This window comes from Mesoplodon bidens (assembly GCF_964165515.1).
Source record: "Mesoplodon bidens genome assembly, chromosome: 15".
In the NCBI taxonomy this organism is placed as follows: Eukaryota; Metazoa; Chordata; class Mammalia; order Artiodactyla; family Ziphiidae; genus Mesoplodon; species Mesoplodon bidens.
In genome coordinates, this window is record NC_138171.1 from 66,347,184 (window position 1) to 66,364,610 (window position 17,427).

The following is a 17,427-nucleotide window of genomic DNA, read 5'->3' on the forward strand; positions in this document are numbered from 1 at the left end:
AGCCCTCTGGAGGCACGTGTGTCAGACGCAGGCAAAGTCACCTGGCCCCACAGGTAAAGCAATGTCCTACAGGACCCCGAGGGCTCCCCACCAGACCTGGAGGATTCAGAGACGGCACCAGGCGTCCTGAGACCTGACCGCAATTCTGGGTGGCTGGGGCGCCATCTCAGGGCCAGTTATGTAACATTTCTGGGTCTTGAGGCCGGGTTCACACACCTGCCAATGACTACGGGGTGTCACGTGGGGCACGGTGGCATTTATAGACTTCTATGCAAAATGACTTGGCCCAGGACACAGGAAGGCAGCTGGGCAAGAGAACAGGGGGGACCAGATTTAGACAAAAGCTTCAGCTGTGAGGAGATGAGGCTACAATGGAAGGTTGGGCTGGGCCTGGTGCTGGGACACAAGCGCCCCCTCCCGCATCCACCCCCCACCACCCCCAAGTAAAGGCCTTCCCAAAGGGCAGTTTCTCAACTTTATTAGCCTGGAGCTCCTCCCTGCCAGCCCCACAGGCTGGTCCCCGGGCACAGTGAGCAGGACTGAGGTCAGACAGTTTCAACCCCTGGCCTCTGGCAGCCTGGAACAGCTGGGCCAAGGGGTCAGCAGGAGCAAAAGTCCAAATTCTGGCACTTCAGGTGTGGCCGGCTCCTGGCCAGACCCAGGGTGAAGCACGGCCCACCGCAGCGGGTGGACAGGGCGCCGTGGTCCTCTCCTGGCAGAGGGTCCAGCGTGGGGCAGGGCCAGGCCCTGCACGGGCACCGTTCCTTCCAAAGCTGCGACTAGGAGCAGTTGGTGATCCTGGCCAGGAACTGCTGTGCCCACCACTCGTCCAGGTCGATGGGTACGAAGTCTGCGGGGGAGCAGAAGGCTGGGCAATGATGCGCCTCCCAGGCTGACCAGCATCTCCCACCTCGAGCTGACCACAGGCCCCTCACCCAGACCCCAACTGTAGCAGACGCTGGGAAGAATTGGGTCAGGCTCCAGTCCTCTTCCCAACCCCCTGGGGCTAGAACCTGGCTGAGCCAGATCAGGGTTGGAGGAGGTGGAGGGGATACACTGAGGGCAGGGGAGGGCTCACTCTGCAGCCGGGGGTTGGGGGTCCTCTCCACGTATTGCACTGGCCTCGGCCCGCTCTCACCGGCTGGGCCACCACCCAGCTGCTGCTCCACTTGCTGCCAGGCTGTGGGGAAAGCATGGTCAGGCTGAGCCAGGCCCTTGGCACCGTGTCTCCCACCCCAGGGCATGGTGGCTACCCTGGACCCCAGCCCAGAACTGGGAGTGGGCAGCCTGCTGGACGGTCACAGGAGAAACAGGCAGAGAACCCAGGAAGAGCCCAGGCCTCTGGCAACTTCGAGTGAGGTTACAGTGGGAAAAGGACCAGTGGCCCAGGTCACACCCTCGGGCCTCAGCACTACCTTCGGACACAAATCGGACGTTCTCCTCGTGAGCCAGTGTGTAGGTCTCCTGGGTTCCCTTGAGGGACGGGGATGTGGCAGGTGGCCGCCGGCCATTCACCCGATTGAACACGAGCCTCGGCCCTGGACTGCAGGAAGGGGGAAGAGATGGTCAGCAACTGTCCCAAGCCCAGGTGTTACCTGGCAGAGCTCCCGGAGCAGCCTCAGGCCACCCTCACCACCCCTGGGCCAAGCCCAGCCTGGGCACTTCCCTGAACCACAGGAAGGCTGTGCGCTGCAGCCAGTGGCCAAGGCCTTTCTCGTGCAGGCCTGCACCCCCAGCAGCTCAGTTCACAACTGCAGCCCCCCACCCTGAGCCAGGCCTAAGACTGCGGGGGTGGAGTGGGGCCTCTCTGTGTCCCCAGATCCCCTGCAGAGCTCCATGCTCAAGGCACATAGGCGGCCCTCCAAGGGTCTCAGGCACCCCCACTGCCACCAGCCACCCACCTCCCCTGGACCAGCCAGGCCTCCATCAGCCCAAGTTTTGACCTGAGTAAAGGTCACTTGGCCCAACCCCACCCACCAGGCGCAGTTCTTGGCCACTTTCTCCCCCACAGAAGTCTCTCCATCTCACGATGCCCCCCAGTGTGGGATGAAGGACCCAAACAAGAGCTGGCGGCCTTTGCCCTTCCCTCTCCCAGCTGCCCCAGGTCCCCAGGGACAGCTCCTGGTCTGGCTAGACAGCACCAAGTGCTGAGTGGGCCATCCTGAGTAGGGAGGGTGTGACTGCAACCCTGGCCCACCCCTGCAGGCCCCAGATGAGGGGCTATGCTCTTGCCCACGGGGGCAGGAATGCTGAGTGAGGAGATGGCCCTGGGTGCTGGAGCTCGCCCTGGTGGGCATTCGATGTCCAGGTGGCCACTGGGCCCATCCCGGCCAGCCGGGCCCAGGGCATTGGTTGGGCTGCCCTGGCCAGTGGCAGCTGGCCCAGCCCTGTGCACATGAAGCCCGGGACAGGGCCGTGGAGAGTGCGGGGCCCACACCTACAGCAGGAGGTGGGAGCCGGGAGTCCTGGGCTGCACGTGCCACTCCGCCAGGCACTCGCGGTCCCGCCGGCCTGCTCGCCATCCTGGGCTCAGGTGCCCCACCGCCGCTGGGGTTTCCTCCTCAGTTGAGAGGGGCACTAAAATAAAGAGGAGCGTCTTGAGGGGCACCGGTCCCACCAGCTCCAGGCTGGCAGGGTCAGGTGGCCACATAGAATGTGGAGGGGCAGGGCTCCTCCCAGGCCTGAGCTATACCAACCAGAGGGCATAGATATTTGTCCTTAACTGGAACAGCCCCTCGCCTGCTACCTTAGCCCTGCAAGGCCGCAAACTCTAGAAAAATTTGGAGACTGAACATCAAAGAAGGAAAAATAGAATTGCAGTCAAAGGCTGTAAATCGCAAGTACCTAGATGGTGGCCTGGCCAGGGCTGAGAAGGGGCCCCAGCAAGCGGGCACCTGACCGCCCGCTGCCGGCAGTTACATAAGGCGGTTCTGCGGGCCCTCTGGGGGAAAGGGCACAGCTCCCTGTGCACCTATGGACGAGTCCAGCGTCCATCTTCCCCACCCTTCTCTGTGCCAGCGCCCAGGGACTCGGCCCGCAGGAAAGCCCCGCCCACAGGCAAGCTCCGCCCACAGCAACAGCAGCACCGGAACCCCTGCTAGGTGCCTGCTGATACAGGCCTGGCTTCCTTTTACTTAGCCCCCTTCACTACCCTCCAAGGTAGACCACCCACCCGTTTTCAGCCCAGGAACCTGGGCTCAAGAGAGAAGTGACCTGTCCAAGGTGAGTGGGTGGCAGTATCAGAACTCTGTGCCTGTCTGACCCCAAAGCCCACAACCCAGTACAGCTTCCAAGCCCCCTCCCCCACCGGTCCACCTCCCCTGCACCATCAGGTGGCCCCATTTTATCTTCTCCCTAACAGTTGATCTTATTCTCTCTCGCTGGAAGGGAGAACTCATCACAGGCACAGACTCATGTGCCCTGTCTACCACCACGGGCAGCGCCCGGCTGGAATCTGAGCCCGGACATGTAGCAGGTCAGATGCTTTGAGCACCTGTGATGCACCAGGCACAGAGGGTGCAGCAGTGGCTCAGACTCCTTCCTCCTGGGCAAAGTCTGGGTGAGGGAGGGTGGACAGGAAGTCTGGATGGAGTGATTTCAGAAGTTTCAGGGGCTCCTGGTGTGGAGGACATGCTGGCTGCTCTGGCCTCCCAGCAGGAGTACTCTTCAAGGTCCCTGAGACTGGCAGGGGGCAGCTCAGGGAAGGAGTGGCCTCATTGGGAAGGGGGGACGGCATGACCAGCACACACTTTGCCTTCCTGCCGCTCCCCTGCACTCACAGTGCCACACAGGACTGCAGCAGGCTGAGGGACCAAGCACCAGCAGCCCCCTGAACCCCGGGACCTGGCAGGTTGCAACATCTTAAGGGCTCTGCTCTGTCTTTCCTATCTCTCTCCCCAGCACCCTAACCCTGCCACAGATGCACATTTCCTTCCCCATTCCCCAGCAAAGGGGCCATGGAGGAAGCAACAAGTTTCTCCAGGTAAGGTGTGGGGGGAGGGCTCCCTGCTTGGGTGATAGAGGTGGGGCTACACACCTATGCCTTATTCTCTCCCCTGGGAGGTAGGGCGGCTGTGAGGACCAAGGCTGATGTCACAGGCAGTGTCACAGCACAGCTGGGTCCTGGGAAGTGCCCCCCAAGGTCCCACTCACCCCTCTCCCCAGGAGGCACTTGTGGCCGGCCTGGAACATTTTCCTCACTAGGCCCAGTCTCAAAGTGTCAACATGCTCCTAGCAGGAGGCCCCTAGAAAGGGCCTCAGCCAAGAAGGGTCCTCACAGGCTGCCCCCACCTGTGGCATCTGAGGCCAGTAACTGAGGGGGAAGGGCACGCTGTGGCCTGCAGCACACAGCCCCCACCTCTTAGCCAATCCTGGAAGCTGTTTGTCCTCAACTTGGGAAGAAATCCCAAGGCCTGGTCAGCGCTGCCTCGGGGCCCTGAGTCTGCTGCCCCCACCCATCCACAGCCCAGCTCAGGAGCCCTCAGGCCTGTGTGGGCCTGGACTAAGCCCTGGACCCAGAACATGCATAGAATAAATGAAACCAGAAGCCAGGACCTGAGCCAAAAAGTGAAAGGTTCAGTCCTGGGGGATGGAGAATATGACCTCCAGGTCACAGTCACTTGGAGGCCAAAGTGGTTGAACTGAGCCTCCTATGGCAGAACTGCTGGTCAAAAAAGGCGGAAAAACCACAACTCCAGCAAGCCCCAAACATCTGTGGGGGTCTCCGTGCCCAGCCAGGGTGTTTGGGGTGAAGGGCAGAGGAGAGCAGTGGCCTGGCAGGGCCGGAGAGAACCACGTGCACTTCTCCCCCAGCTGCCCCGCAAGCACGGCGCTGGCAGCCTCCAGCCGCAGGCAGAGGCAGGCCACCTGCGGGCCAGCGTCCTAGGCCACTGCGCTCCCGCCCTCTAGGGCGAGTCCCCAGCAGCTCGTCTCAAGCCTTGGCCCCGAAGCCCAAGGTCGGCCTAGGCACCTGACTTAGCCGCCTGGAGCCCCTCAGATCCAGGAGCCGGTCGGCTTTCTCCCGACTCGGGGTCCGCGGGATCCCAGAGGACTCGGAGGTGTGTCACGCACATCCGGTCCAGCCCCCTCGGACCCAGCCAGGTGCCAGGTGAGGCGGAGGTGCGGTGCCAGAGCTGCACGCGCGGGCGGGGTCGGCGTGCTCCGCCCCCTCCGCGCCCGCCGGAGCATGTGGCCCGGTCTCCGCTAACCTTTCCCCAAGGTCACCCTCAAGGCCCCGCGGCGGCCGGCGGGGGAGGGGAGGGCCGGGCTCCGGCCGCGGCCGCGCGTCTCACCTCGACAGGGGCCAGGGTCCCGGCGGCTGCGCCCGTGGGGGCTGCGGGGTCGGCGGCGAGAGATGCCGGCATTTCAGGAGCTCGCCGAGCCTGCTCTCCACCTGCTGCTGCGTGGGACCTGCAGGCACGGGGAGGGCGCGTCAGCCGCCGTCGCGCTGGGGGCGGGCAGCGCGTGCGGAACTCCGGTCATCCCCTCCCTACCTTGCCCGCCCCCGCTGCGCACCTGTGCGCCGCTGCGCGACCAGCTTGCTGGGTCCCTTGGTGATGGTGTACATGGTGCGGAGGGGCCGCAGCGCGCCCGCGCCCTCCGCGCCCTCCCCGCCCGCCGGCCCGCGGCCAGATCTCGCGCCCTCCGCCCGGCTGACACTCCGCGGGTGCCGAGGGCGCGGCCCCTTTAACGGGCGGCCGGCGCTGCGGGGAGGGGGCGGGCCCGCCACACACCCCCGGCCCTTAAAGGGCCCGCGCCGAGGCACGCGGCAGGGGTGGCGCTCGGGCCTTTGGGAAACTGGCTGGACCCGCGGCGGGGCCCGAGGCTGGGGTTGGGCGGCCGCAAGCAGCGCCCGCCCCTCTGGCCCAAGGCCTAGGTCAAGGAAGTTCCCTGAGGCCTGGGCCGCCGTCCGCCACAGGAGGCTAGGGGAGCCATAGGCACACAGACGTGGCGAGGTTCTGGCCCAGGCCCTCGGTGATGTCCAAGGAGCTGAGGCATTGACAGACGCTGGGAGTGAGCTGTGTGGACCCTGGAAGCAAGGGTATTCCCACTCACGTCGGAGACCCTCCTCCAAGGTGCCTGGGTGGGCCTGGGCCAGCGCGCCGGTTCACCCAGTCATGGGACTGAGGGGGTCAGAGATGAGAAAAGGCGGTCAGCCCCCGGGTTTGGGCAGACATGACGCCCTGGGAATCTCCCTTTCATCCCATGGGGCAGGAGCAGAGAGTACACTCTGCCGCAGCTCAGCCTTCCATGCTGATGTTTGTCCCCAACCCCAGGGAGGCGGGAGGCCGCTTACCAATCCAGGAGCATCGTGGGGGGTGGAGAAGGCGGGTGAAGCAACCCAGCTTATGTCATCCCACAGGGGAGAAAGAGCACTTACTCCTACAAACCCCCCAGGCAGTGGGGTCAGCCGCAAGACCTACTTCAGTGACAGTGCCTCAGGAGGAGCCAGACCTGCCGGAGGAGAGGGGCTGCTGTGCCCTAATCTGCCAGGCAGCCCCTTCCCAGGGGGATCTACCCACAGGTTTCCTTCCTGAGGATTAGATAGAGATGCCCCTTCCTCCCAGTTCACAGGCTGCTTAGGGCTGCCTCAGGCTGTCAGTGGGGGCAGGGTCATCACAGGGTCTCACACACAGCAGCCTGGGTTGGGGGAGGGGGAACCACAGAACTCTTGGGTTTGTGAGCCTGAGGGCCTTTTGGATTCTGCAGGAGGCACCCATCCTCCCTTTGGTTGAGTTCAATCCTTAATGCCCCCTCCCAAAAAAAAAACTCTGCCCAGGGTCATCCAGGGGGTGTGTCATCCGCCTCAGAGGCTTGTGCAACCACGTTGGTCCCTCAGGGCTCCTGCACTGCTCCCACAAGTATTTGGGGAGGCTCAGTCGGGCCAGCACCAGAGCCTGGGGTGTGTCTCAGTCTGGGAGCCGCTGCCCCAGGGGGCAAGGGGGCTTCCCCTCAGCACTGTGGCCCAGTGGGTTCCTGTAGGACACCTAGCCCAGCTCTCCCCACACCCCACACCTGAGCGGGCCTGAAGCCTCCCACCCAGGCAGGGCTGAGAAGCCAGGTCAGGGGCTAGAGCGCGTCTTTCTCCTCGTATCACGTCCAGACAACAAGTACTGTGTACAACATGGTGGGGGGGGGGGTTAGGGTTAGGGTGGGGGCAACCAGCAGGAGGATGCCCCCACCCCACTACCCCATGTACCTGTGTGGCTGCTGGTTGATGTGGGGGGACTGGGCCTGCTGGGGCTCCTTCAGGGAAGTCTGCTTCCTGGGGCAGCTGGGCTGTCCTTCCTCCCAAGTCCCCCATAGCCCCTTGGCTCTGCGTCTTGTTCTACCCAAGGCCAAAGGATAAGACCCCTATCCCCGGCCCCAGCTGCTCGCTCTGTGGGGCTGAGCAAAGCCTGTGACCCTGAGAGGGGAGAGCATGTCCAGGGAGTCTGGGCATGAGCACACCCCCTGGCCAAGCCGGCCCCCCTTTCCACCCGAGGTGCCCATCCCTCGTCCCTCCCCCCAGCTGTGTCAAGGCCACCACGCTCCTGCCCTGCGTCATCTGTGCTGGCTGCCCTGGTCTCCCTGGTGGCCTCGAGCACAATGCTAACTCACTCAGGCTGGGGAGACCCCGCAGGGTGAGGGGCCTGGGCGGGCCTGTGTCCTGAAGGCACATGTTCTTGCAGAAGGAGCCAGGCCCTGGGGTGGGGGAGTACCTCCCGCCAGGTTGACATGAGTTGAGAGCTCCTCGTCTCCCAGGCACCCCCTCAGGCCAGCGTGAAGAGGGGAAGGACAGGGCCTGTTGATGAGCAGATAGGCCTGGCCTTGATGGTGGCCAAGGCTGCTAGACTCTAATGTCCCAGCCCTGCCTACGGGCCTTGTCTGAGGTCAAAGGTTGGGTCCAAGACCCCTTGGAAGGGCTCCAGGAAAGAGGAGCAGAACAGGAATGGTCCCGACAGGCAGGAGAGGAGGGGGTGCAGGACAGGCTGGGCCTTGGGGAGAAGTGAGAGAACCCAGAGGTCCCCAAAAGACACTGAGCTAAGGGAGAGGGGAGCCAGGGAGAGAAAGGCCCGGTTGTAGGGGACAGGCAGCAGAGGAGGGCAGGGAGGAGGGTGGGGCTGATCTCCCCCTGAGGCGCCTTTCCAGCCTCACTGCTCCCAGGACTCAAGTGTGAGACCTGCCCTGGCCCCGGGACAGAGCCAAGGGGAATGGGGAGGGCCCAGCCAGAGCCTGGGAGAGGTCAGGGTCTGGATGGGCCTGCAGTCAAGATCTCAGTTTGGTTCTCCTGTTAGGGTAGGAACCCTGGCCAGCCTGGCCTTCCCTGGACTACACTGTCCATGACGGCGGGCCAGCCTGCTAAGCCCCTGTAGAGACAGCGTCTTGCAGCCAGCAACATTCCCTATTGTCAGAGAGGCTGGAAATCCATCCTGGAGTTGGAGTCATGGGCAGTTGAAGAGGAGGCAGGGGCCTCACCCAGCAGGCTGAAAAAAATGGGTGTCATAGCAAGGAAAGGCCTTTACCTCACTGACCCCAGTTAACCATAATAAAAACAAGTACGGTTTTTCTCTTCTAAAAGGCTCTAAATATGATACTAAAGTGTCATGTTAGAGGAGAAAGTTTAAGTTTTCAGTCATCCTCCATCACTTTCCAGATCTGAAATCCATGCCCTCACCAACCCAGACTAGAGGATGGGCTTCTGCCAATAAAGGGTGATCAGTGGCCCCCAGGAAAGGCTCTGGCTGGATGCTGCCGCACCTGCCACCAAGTTTCTAGGGATTGCCCATTCCTTTTTTTTGGCCTCGTGGCTTGCAGGATCTTAGTTTCCTGACCAAGGGACTGAACCTGGGCCCTAGCAGTGAAAGTGCTGAGTCCTAACCACTGGACCGCCAGGGAATTCCCAAGGGATTGCCCATTCCCATACCCAAGTGCAGTGACTTGAACAGTGGACCCCCAAAGATATATCGCCCGGAACCTCAGAACATGACCTTATTTGGAATAATGGTCTTTGTAGATATAATTAAAGCAAGGATTTCGAGATAAGGTCATTCTGGATTAGGATGGGCCCTAAATCCAATGATGAGTGTCCGTGTAAGAGAAAGGAGAGGTATATTTGGACACAGAGAGACACAGAGAAGACCAGGTGAAGACAGAGGCAGAGACTGCAGTGAGGTGGCCACAAGCCCAGGAACGCCTGGAGCCACACAGAAGCCGGAAGCTGTGATCACGAAAGGGCTTCCTGTAGGGCCACTGGAGGGAGCTGACATGCTTATTTTAGGCCTCTGGCCTGCAGAACTGTGAGAAAATAAATTTTTGTTTCAAGTCACCAAGTTTTGGGGTAATCTGTTATACTAGCTCTAGAAAATTAATATACAGAGGGAAGTGGTAGTGGGTGAGGGTGAGGGAATGGGAGGGGAAGTGCCCAGGGTGCAGCACTGGAGGGCTTGGGAGGAAGTTCAGTGAGTGGTGGGCACGTGGGCCTGGACCTCAGGAAGGAAGCTGGACCCTGCTGTTGGTTCTGGACATCATGGGGCAGCACTAGGGGGGCTTACTCCACAGCCCTCTGTAGATGAGCATGACTAGCAGGAGAGGCCCCTCCGGCTCCAACAGTAATCGCAGGAGACACAACCCTAGGAGGTACGTACCACTGAGCACAGGCCCGGGTCTGGGGCACTTCCAGGTGTCCCATGTTCAGCATCCCCTGGGGGACTTGGACCCTCCCAGAGTCTGACACACATCCGGCACTTTATAGGAAATGTGTGCTCACACTTCATGCAGCTCACACATGCTCACATGCGTGCATTCACACACACACGCACTGTAGCAAAGGCCACCGCTTGGCTGCAACCAGCTGCTTCTGTCCCAGGCTCTGAGCTTGGTGAGTGCGGAGGGCAGGTGTCAGTTCCCCCAGCATCCAGTCCAGAGTGATGAACGTGGCAGGGGGACGTCAACCTGAGGTCAAGTGCCGTTAAACAGAAGACGTTGCAGGGCCTGTGGGCAGTTCCTCAAGCAGCACCATACAACATGGGGGAAGCAGGCTCCTTCCCTCTTACAGGATATGAGTGTAAAGGAAAAACTTCTTTTTCTGTACTCACAACACTTCTGACACCAAAATTGGGGGGGTGGTTCTTACTGGCTCTCTAGTGAGAATGCTCTAGTTCTCTTTGGACACCAACTGGGTGTCTGACAATTTAACTGGATTCTAACTCTAACTGTCCAGCGTCCGCGCAGACCCACGGGCTGAGGGCTCAGTCCCTCAACACCACCCCCCACCCCCACAGATGCCAATGAGGAGTCCAGGCCGTCACCTGTGCTTCTGACCAACCAGATGTAAGTCAGGGTTCCCACTACCCCCTCCTTGGGTTCCATAACTTGCCAGAATGGCTCACAGAACTCAGGGGAATATTTTACTTATATTTACTGGTTTATCATAAAGGACACGACTGCGGAACAGCCAGGTGGAAGAGATACCCCGGGAAGGTGTGAGGAAGGGGTGCGGAGCCCCCACGCCCTCCCTGGGAGCCACCCTCCCAGCACCTCCAAGTTCACCGTCTGGAAGCTCCCTGAACCCCTCCATTTGCGGTTTGTGTGGAGGCTCCATTACAAGGGCAGGGCTGATTAAATCATTGGCCATTGGAGATTAGCTGTGTCTCCAGCCCCTCCCCCTCTCAGGAGTCAGAAGTCTGAGTGGGGCAGAAAGTTCCAACCCCTTAATCACAGGGTTCCCCTGGCAACCAGCCCCCATCCTCCAAGAGTCACCTCATTGGTATAAATCCAGGTAAGGCTGAAAGGGGCTTGTTATGAATAACATATGCTCCTCTCACCCCATCACTCACGAAATCTTCAGGGTTTTAAGAGTTCTATTCCAGGAACCAGGACGAAGACCAAATATCTGTTTCTTATTATACTATAATATGACAGGGTGGCCCATGCCCAGGAATGCCATGTTAAGTCAGCAGGAAGCGTGGTGCCTCTCGAGTGGGCAAGGAGGGCTGAGGGGCCTGGTTGGTGAGGCCTCAGATGACCACTGATCATTACAGGTGAGGGTCAGGGATTCACATTGAGGGACACCTCTTCTCCACCTGGAGACACAGAAAATGCTCAGCCAACAAACTAGGAGGTGAGGCAAAAGTGAGTCAGGTAATGAAAGCTCAGGGCCATGAAATGGGAAAGTCAGCTACGAAAAAAGTGGTGGTCGTAATGCAGAATGCCAAAGGGGCTGTCTGGAGGCTGGCCCACTGAGTGGAACTTTCCCATCTCCCGTCCCTAAGATGCAAGGTTGTCCTCCTTTTCTGACCACTTTCAGACAGCGGCCTCTGGTCCCACTCTGCATGCCCCCTCAACAGCAATCCCAGGCTAAAGTCTCGGTTAGTGCCACTCTCAGAGCTCTTGCCAGAGCGACGTTGGGTATGGGGGGAGGGGTGTCTCACGCGAGAAAAATGCCTAGCAAAGGAGATAAGCTAGTCCTGACTGCAGAGCACGGTCTCCAGCCTGCTGAAAGGGCCCCTTCTGAGACATGGGCCCCAAGAAGACAACCAGGGAAGAACCGTGGACACAATAAATCGGCCTCCGACTTGACTCAGAGGTCACCGACCCCTCACAACATCCGTGAGCCCTAGGCTAGCGCTGGTCATCTCAGTGTCACAGAGAAGCCCTGAGCATCACAGGCTCAGTTCCGGCAGGCTGGGCCCGCCCCTCCCGGAGCCCCACCCACCGCAAGGAGCCCCGCCGAGCACAACCCCGCCCACATAAGAGCCCCGCCCCAGAACCCCGCCCAGCTGCAGCTCCAGCCCCGCCCCAGCGGAGCCCAGTCCACCACAGGGAGCTCCGCCACACAACCCCACCCACCCGCAGCCCCCGCCCAACCAGGAGCCCGCCCCAGCCACAGAGGCCCTCCCATGGCCCCGCCCCCACAATTTCCGAATGCCGCAGTTGCCATGGTTTCCACGGAGCACGCTAGAATCCAGTCGGCTACAAGCCCACGTAGCTCATCCCCGCTCCTTCCCCTCGAGCGCTGGGTGCCCGAGCGACACCCCGAGAACCCCCCACCATCGCGGACCCCGCCAAACCTGGTGCGCCTAACCATGAGCGACGCATGCGCGCTAATGTCTCTGCGCGGAGCTGGGGAAGCGGGGGTGGGAACGGTAGTGGGGGAGGCTGGTAGTTGCGTCACAATCTCCTAAGTCTCGCGGGCGAAAGCGTTATCAACAGCGCCGCTGGTGTAGTGGTATCATGCAAGATTCCCATTCTTGCGACCCGGGTTCGATTCCCGGGCGGCGCAGCTCGTGTTTTTTTTCTTTCCCCTCAACTCAAAAAAACCCCGAGAGATTTCATAAAGGAAAGAAAAACTAGAGGGAAGTATCCCATTCCGATGCGACACGAACGAGACAACTTTGGAGTAACAAGCGCTATGAAAATGTGCCAGGACAGCCACGGGCACCGGGTGCTAAGCCAATGGGTGCCTGTAAACCAGCCCGCCAAGCTCCTCGCCCCGTCCCCCTGCGGAGGCCACGGCTCGCTACCCGCCTCTGCGGCTGCGGGGCCTTTAAGGCGCGGCGCGTGTCCTCCTGGGAATTGTAGTCCGTCGGGGGTGTGGGGGGGGTGGCTGCTCAGCGGCCAGGCCACAGCTCCCGACGGGCCCCGCGGCGCCGGACTACCACTCCCGACGGGCCCCGCGGTACCACAGCACCACTCCCGACGGGCCCCGCGGTGCCGGACCACCAGTCCCGACGGGCCCGGCGGTGCTGGACTAACACTCACAACGGACCCCGCCGCGCGGGACTAGAAAGATGCTGGTGGCGGCGGCCGCCGAACGGAACAAGGAACCCATCCTGCGCGTGCTGCGGCAGTACGTGGACCCGGCCCAGCGCGGCGTCCGCGTGCTCGAGGTGGCCTCGGGCTCTGGCCAGCACACGGCCCACTTCGCGAGGGCCTTTCCCCACGCCGAGTGGCAGCCGTCCGACGTGGACCAGCGCTGCCTGGACAGGTACGGCGGGAAGCTGGGACCCCGGGGGTGAAAATGTGCCCCGTCCCGCTGCCCTGGATCCCCACGCTATTGTGATCCCTCTAAGCCTCCCCCCAGTAGGGTTGCAGAAACGGCTGCACAGGCCACACCACCCACGGGCTGCCTTCCCGCAGCATCTTGGCCACCACTCAGGCCCAGGGACTGCCCAACGTGAAGGCCCCGCTGTACCTGGACGTGAGGTGGGATTGGGAGCAGTGGGGCGGGATCCTGCCGCAATCTCTGGACCTGCTACTCTGCATCAACATGAGCCACATCAGCCCCCTGAGCTGCACCGAGGTCTGTGGGACCGTGGGTGAGCTACCCAGGGGCCACCCACCTGCGCCGTGCGGCATTCCTTCCCCTACACTGGGAGGGAGCGGGATGCCAGGTTTGCCCCGAATCAGAGACAGGGCACTCAGGCCCGGGGAGGTCAGGCTGAAATTCCAGTCCCGGGCCCAGGGCTCTTTTGGGCCCTGGGGAAGGCTCCTCACTGCTCTCCGGCTTCCCCCACTTCCTAGGGGCTCTTCAGAGCAGCAGGACACCTGCTCAAACGCAAGGCGCTCCTCATCACCTATGGGGTGAGTGCTCCTGCCTGAGACGGGCCTCTCCTGGCAGGACCACCCCAGCCGGCCTTGGTTGTCCCCACCTTTCAGGACTCCTTTCTTTTCTCCGTATTTTCAGTTGCCCTTTTTCCCAGCTTCCCATTATCACTGAAACACACCCAGGCCCTCCCCTCTCCAACACTCCACTGTCATCTGCCAGTCTTTCTGCACCCCGTTGGCTCAGCAGCTGGTCCTCAGCTGTCCCCCTCTGGGAAGCAATGAGGGGTGTGTCCTTTCCATTCTGTGGGTGCCATCCGGCAAGTCTGCCCAGTGGATGACAGGGGATGGCTGAGCCTGTGGATAGCGGACAGAATTGTGTTCTCCGTCTCCACAGCCCTACGCCATCAATGGGAAGATTTCTCCCCAGAGTAACGTGGACTTTGACCTCAGCCTCAGATGCAGGTCAGAGCTGGGTGGGTAGGGGGGCAGGTGGGCTGGGTGACCCGCAGGCCGATTCCACCTCCTTCTCTCCTGCAGGAACCCAGAGTGGGGGCTGCGGGACACGGCCCTTCTGGAGAACCTGGGCCAAGCCAGCCAGCTGTTCCTGGAGAGGATGGTAGGTGGGGAGGACTGTGGTCACACGCAGCCTCCCTGGGGACCAGGAGCAGCTTCTCCAGCCAAAGTATCTCCCCCAGGTGGACATGCCAGCCAACAACAAGTGCCTAATTTTCCGGAAAGAGTAAACCCCTTCTCCTCCATGCCTGTGTTCCTGGGACAAACCCAGATCACCAGCCCCTACCACCCTGGGCCAGACTATGGGGACTGGCCCTCCCCAGACTGGGGATTCTTAGCCAGTGGCCAGAGGGCTGCTAAGAGCCTGGGAATAAAGTGTTTCCTGCTGTCCCATTGCTGGTATCTGCCATGCCTCCTCCTGGGAGCACCCCTGCATGGTGCTGGGTGGGCAGGCTGTGTCTCCAAGGGTTCCATCCTGGGGACAAGAAGGGTCTGGCCTGTGGGTCAGGGCTTGGGGGCATCCTGGACTCTGCTGCTCCACTCGGGCAGAGAGGGGAGGGAGGGAGGAAGGACCCAGGAACTGCTGAGACAGGACTGAGCTGGCAGCCTGGCCCTCCAGCCGTGGGAGGTGGCACCCGCTTCAGAGGGTGGTCCTCACTGGTGCTCCCTGGTGACCTCAGACTGGAGCCAAATCCCCGTGTGGTGGCAGGACCCCCAGCACAGGCAGGCTATGAGGTCCAGGACGCTTTTATTCAGGCGGAGGGCGGGGAGGGCGGGGAGGGCGGGGAGGGCGGGCCAGGCCGGGAGTGGGTGGTTTGTGGGGAGGGCGGGGCGGGCCGGGTCGGCGGGCTAGTCTTGGAAGCGGTTAAGCAGCTCGCAGGCCTTCCTCTCTAGCAGCTCCGAGATCTTCTTGACGCGCTTCTCGCTGGCCGCGCGGACGTAGCTGCCCGCGTCCAGCATGGCCACGCCGTCTCGCACCTCGCCCATGATGACCAGCGGGCTGTCGCCAGCCGTCACGTTGGGGCAGGGGCAGGCCCGGTCCATACCGCTCAGCGTCACCTCCAGGTACTTGGTGCCCAAGAGCCTGAGGCCCATCTTGTCATCCTTGAGCACGTCGTCCAGGGCCACGCGAGCGATGCCGCCGCCGCCCGCCTCGGGCTCCTCCAGCACCTCCGTGAGCCGCCCCACGATGGCGAAGTCGCTGCGGCACAGGCTGAGCGCCAGCTTGCTCCGGAGACGGCAGGCCCGGCAGGGCGGTGTCCGTGGTACGGGGCAGGCGTCCTCGCAGCTCTCGCGGCTCTCGAAGTTGTTGCCATTGCCCTCGCAGCCGCTGTACTCAAAGGGGTGGCACTGCTGTAGCAGCGGACTGTAGGCCCAGCGCGGCTCCCAGCCCTGGCAGGGGCCCTGCACGGCCGGCAGCACGCAGGCGTCCCTGGGGCCACGGGCGCAGGCCTGCTGGCACGCCTCATAGGTCTCGAAGCCCTGGGCACCCCCGGCACAGCTGCCAACTGGGAAGGTCATGCAGCCGCCCCGCTGCGGGTCAAAGTGCCAGAGGACCTGGCCAGAGGGGGTGCCGACACAGGCCTGCGTGGTGGGCAGGCATCGGGCTGGGGCGGCGGCCACTGGGGCCCCGTCCTCGGCCGGCTCCCGCTGGACGACGGAGAGCGGGAAGTCGGCCCGCAGCAGGCCAGCAGCATTGCGTGCGGTGCACGTGTATAGGCCGGCGTCCTCCGGCCTGGCATTGTAAAGCACCAGCTGCCCGATGCTCGTGACCACCACGTTGCCATACATCTGGTCTGGCCGCATGATCAGGTTCTCCCGCTGGTCACTCTGCTTCTCCCAGGTCACAGCGGGTGGCGGGCGGCCACTGACATCGCAGTGGAGGCTGGCTGTGCCCCCTACATACACTGCCTGTGGGGAGGGGCTGCTGTAGAGGGCAGGCGGCACCAGGGCATCCCCGGGTGTCGGTCGGGCGGTGGTCTCGGGGGGCCCAGGGCTGCTGGGTGGCCTGCTGAGGACATGCTTGCAGGGCACGACGTGCAGGCGGAGGCCACGCAGGCAGGCCTCGGCGTCCATGTAGCAGCGGTTGTAGTAGGTGAGGCCGTCCGAGGCGCAGGTGAAGCTGGGCTCCTTCTCACAGCGGTCACGGCAGCGGCACACAGGCTGCCCATCCCAGATGTCGCAGTCGGAGCCCTGCTGTGGGCACACGAAGCCATCACATGAGGCCGCCAGCTTGGGTGTGGCCAGGCCGCTGTCAGGGAAGCGGGCTGCCACGCAGCTCTGCAGCCCACACACGTTGGTGCAGCACTTCTCAGTGGCAGCGCAGTCCTGCGGAGGGGGCGGGGGCGGACAGCTCAGCGGACACCCAAATACCCCTCCCCCTTCAGCCCTGCCCCAGCATGCCCAGCGAGGGCAGGGGTGAGTCCCCTGCTGCCTCTCCCTGAATCTGTTTCCTGTCTGGGAGCTGAGCAGGTTTGCAGGTTTGCTTTCCATCTGGACAATGAACTACAACTGTCTGGCGCACCCATCACATATGTCATCTCACTGGACCTCACGGAATCCTCAGACCCCTGGCCCCCAGAGCAGCTTTTTTTGTTATGCCATCATACACACGAGGACACTGAGGCTCGGGGAGGACGGAAAACGTGCCCAAGGCCACTGCAGTGGTGCAGGGCCGGGCTGCAAAGGCGGGACCTCCAAACAGGTTCCCGCCGCTCTGCCCCGCTGGACCTGAAAACAGCTAATTGCAGGGTGGGGGTGGGCAGGTCTGAGGAGTGAGAAGGGGGACTCCAGTTTTCAGACACATGTAGGCAAAGACTGGGGGTGGCTGTCCCCAGGGCCCCTCATACGGAGCACAGTGTGAAACCCCAGCAGAAGAGTGGGGAGCCCGAGGAGGAAGTGACTTCCAGGGTTGAGGGTCCCCTCTGCAGGCGAGGCCTGGGGCGTGGCGGGGGTCGGGGCTTCTCCCATGCTGACCAGGGGCCCCCAACGTACTCTGTCTCCCCCCAAGCTGGGCCAGTGGTGACAGTGCCTGTGCTCACCTGGTCTCTGACGCACTCACGCTCACAGGTGCTCTGGGCGTCCACCCACAGGTTGGGGCTGAGCTGGTTGGGGCACACACCCGGGTGGCTCCCAGGCTCCGGCGGCAGGCTGGCCCCCGCAGTCAGCCCAACCAGGAGCAACAGCAGCAGGAGTGGCCTCAGGGCCGGCATGGGGACCGAGGGACCAGGGGGTGGGGGGTGTGGCCGCTAGCCCCTCCTCAGACCCTGCCGATCCCCACTCCCTGCAGGCATCCACCCTCCCAGATCTGTGATCTGTGCCCCTGCCCTCTGCCCCTGGACTCCCCTCTGTCCCCCAAGGTCGGAGCTCACAGCAGACGCTCAAGTC

The 17,427-nt window shown here is 62.4% G+C and overlaps 3 protein-coding genes across 4 annotated transcripts; 1 reads left to right on the plus strand and 2 right to left on the minus strand.

Annotated features, from left to right (window-relative positions):
- Positions 1 to 467: 467 nt before the first annotated feature.
- MCRIP2 (MAPK regulated corepressor interacting protein 2) lies at positions 468 to 6,068 on the minus strand. Its single transcript, XM_081258028.1, has 5 exons — positions 5,515 to 6,068; positions 5,292 to 5,409; positions 1,416 to 1,543; positions 1,079 to 1,180; positions 468 to 850 (listed from the first exon to the last, which is right to left on the minus strand). Exons 1-5 carry the CDS (start codon positions 5,564 to 5,566, stop codon positions 780 to 782), a joined length of 471 nt encoding a protein of 156 aa, XP_081114154.1. The 5' UTR covers positions 5,567 to 6,068; the 3' UTR covers positions 468 to 779.
- A 6,585-nt stretch (positions 6,069 to 12,653) lies between these two features.
- METTL26 (methyltransferase like 26) lies at positions 12,654 to 14,433 on the plus strand. Of its 2 annotated transcripts, XM_081255741.1 has the most exons (6): positions 12,655 to 12,967; positions 13,120 to 13,282; positions 13,504 to 13,563; positions 13,922 to 13,989; positions 14,065 to 14,143; positions 14,223 to 14,433. In XM_081255741.1, the coding sequence occupies exons 1-6, from the start codon at positions 12,771 to 12,773 to the stop codon at positions 14,268 to 14,270; spliced, it is 615 nt and encodes a 204-aa protein (XP_081111867.1). In that variant the 5' UTR covers positions 12,655 to 12,770; the 3' UTR covers positions 14,271 to 14,433. The 2 variants fall into 2 exon arrangements, with proteins under 2 accessions (XP_081111868.1, XP_081111867.1); XM_081255742.1 differs by lacking the exon at positions 13,504 to 13,563 and having other exon boundaries at positions 12,654 to 12,967.
- A 411-nt stretch (positions 14,434 to 14,844) lies between these two features.
- WFIKKN1 (WAP, follistatin/kazal, immunoglobulin, kunitz and netrin domain containing 1) lies at positions 14,845 to 17,294 on the minus strand. The gene is made up of 2 exons (XM_081256650.1): positions 17,082 to 17,294; positions 14,845 to 16,368 (listed from the first exon to the last, which is right to left on the minus strand). Exons 1-2 carry the CDS (start codon positions 17,250 to 17,252, stop codon positions 14,890 to 14,892), a joined length of 1,650 nt encoding a protein of 549 aa, XP_081112776.1. The 5' UTR covers positions 17,253 to 17,294; the 3' UTR covers positions 14,845 to 14,889.
- Between the last annotated feature and the right edge of the window lie 133 nt (positions 17,295 to 17,427).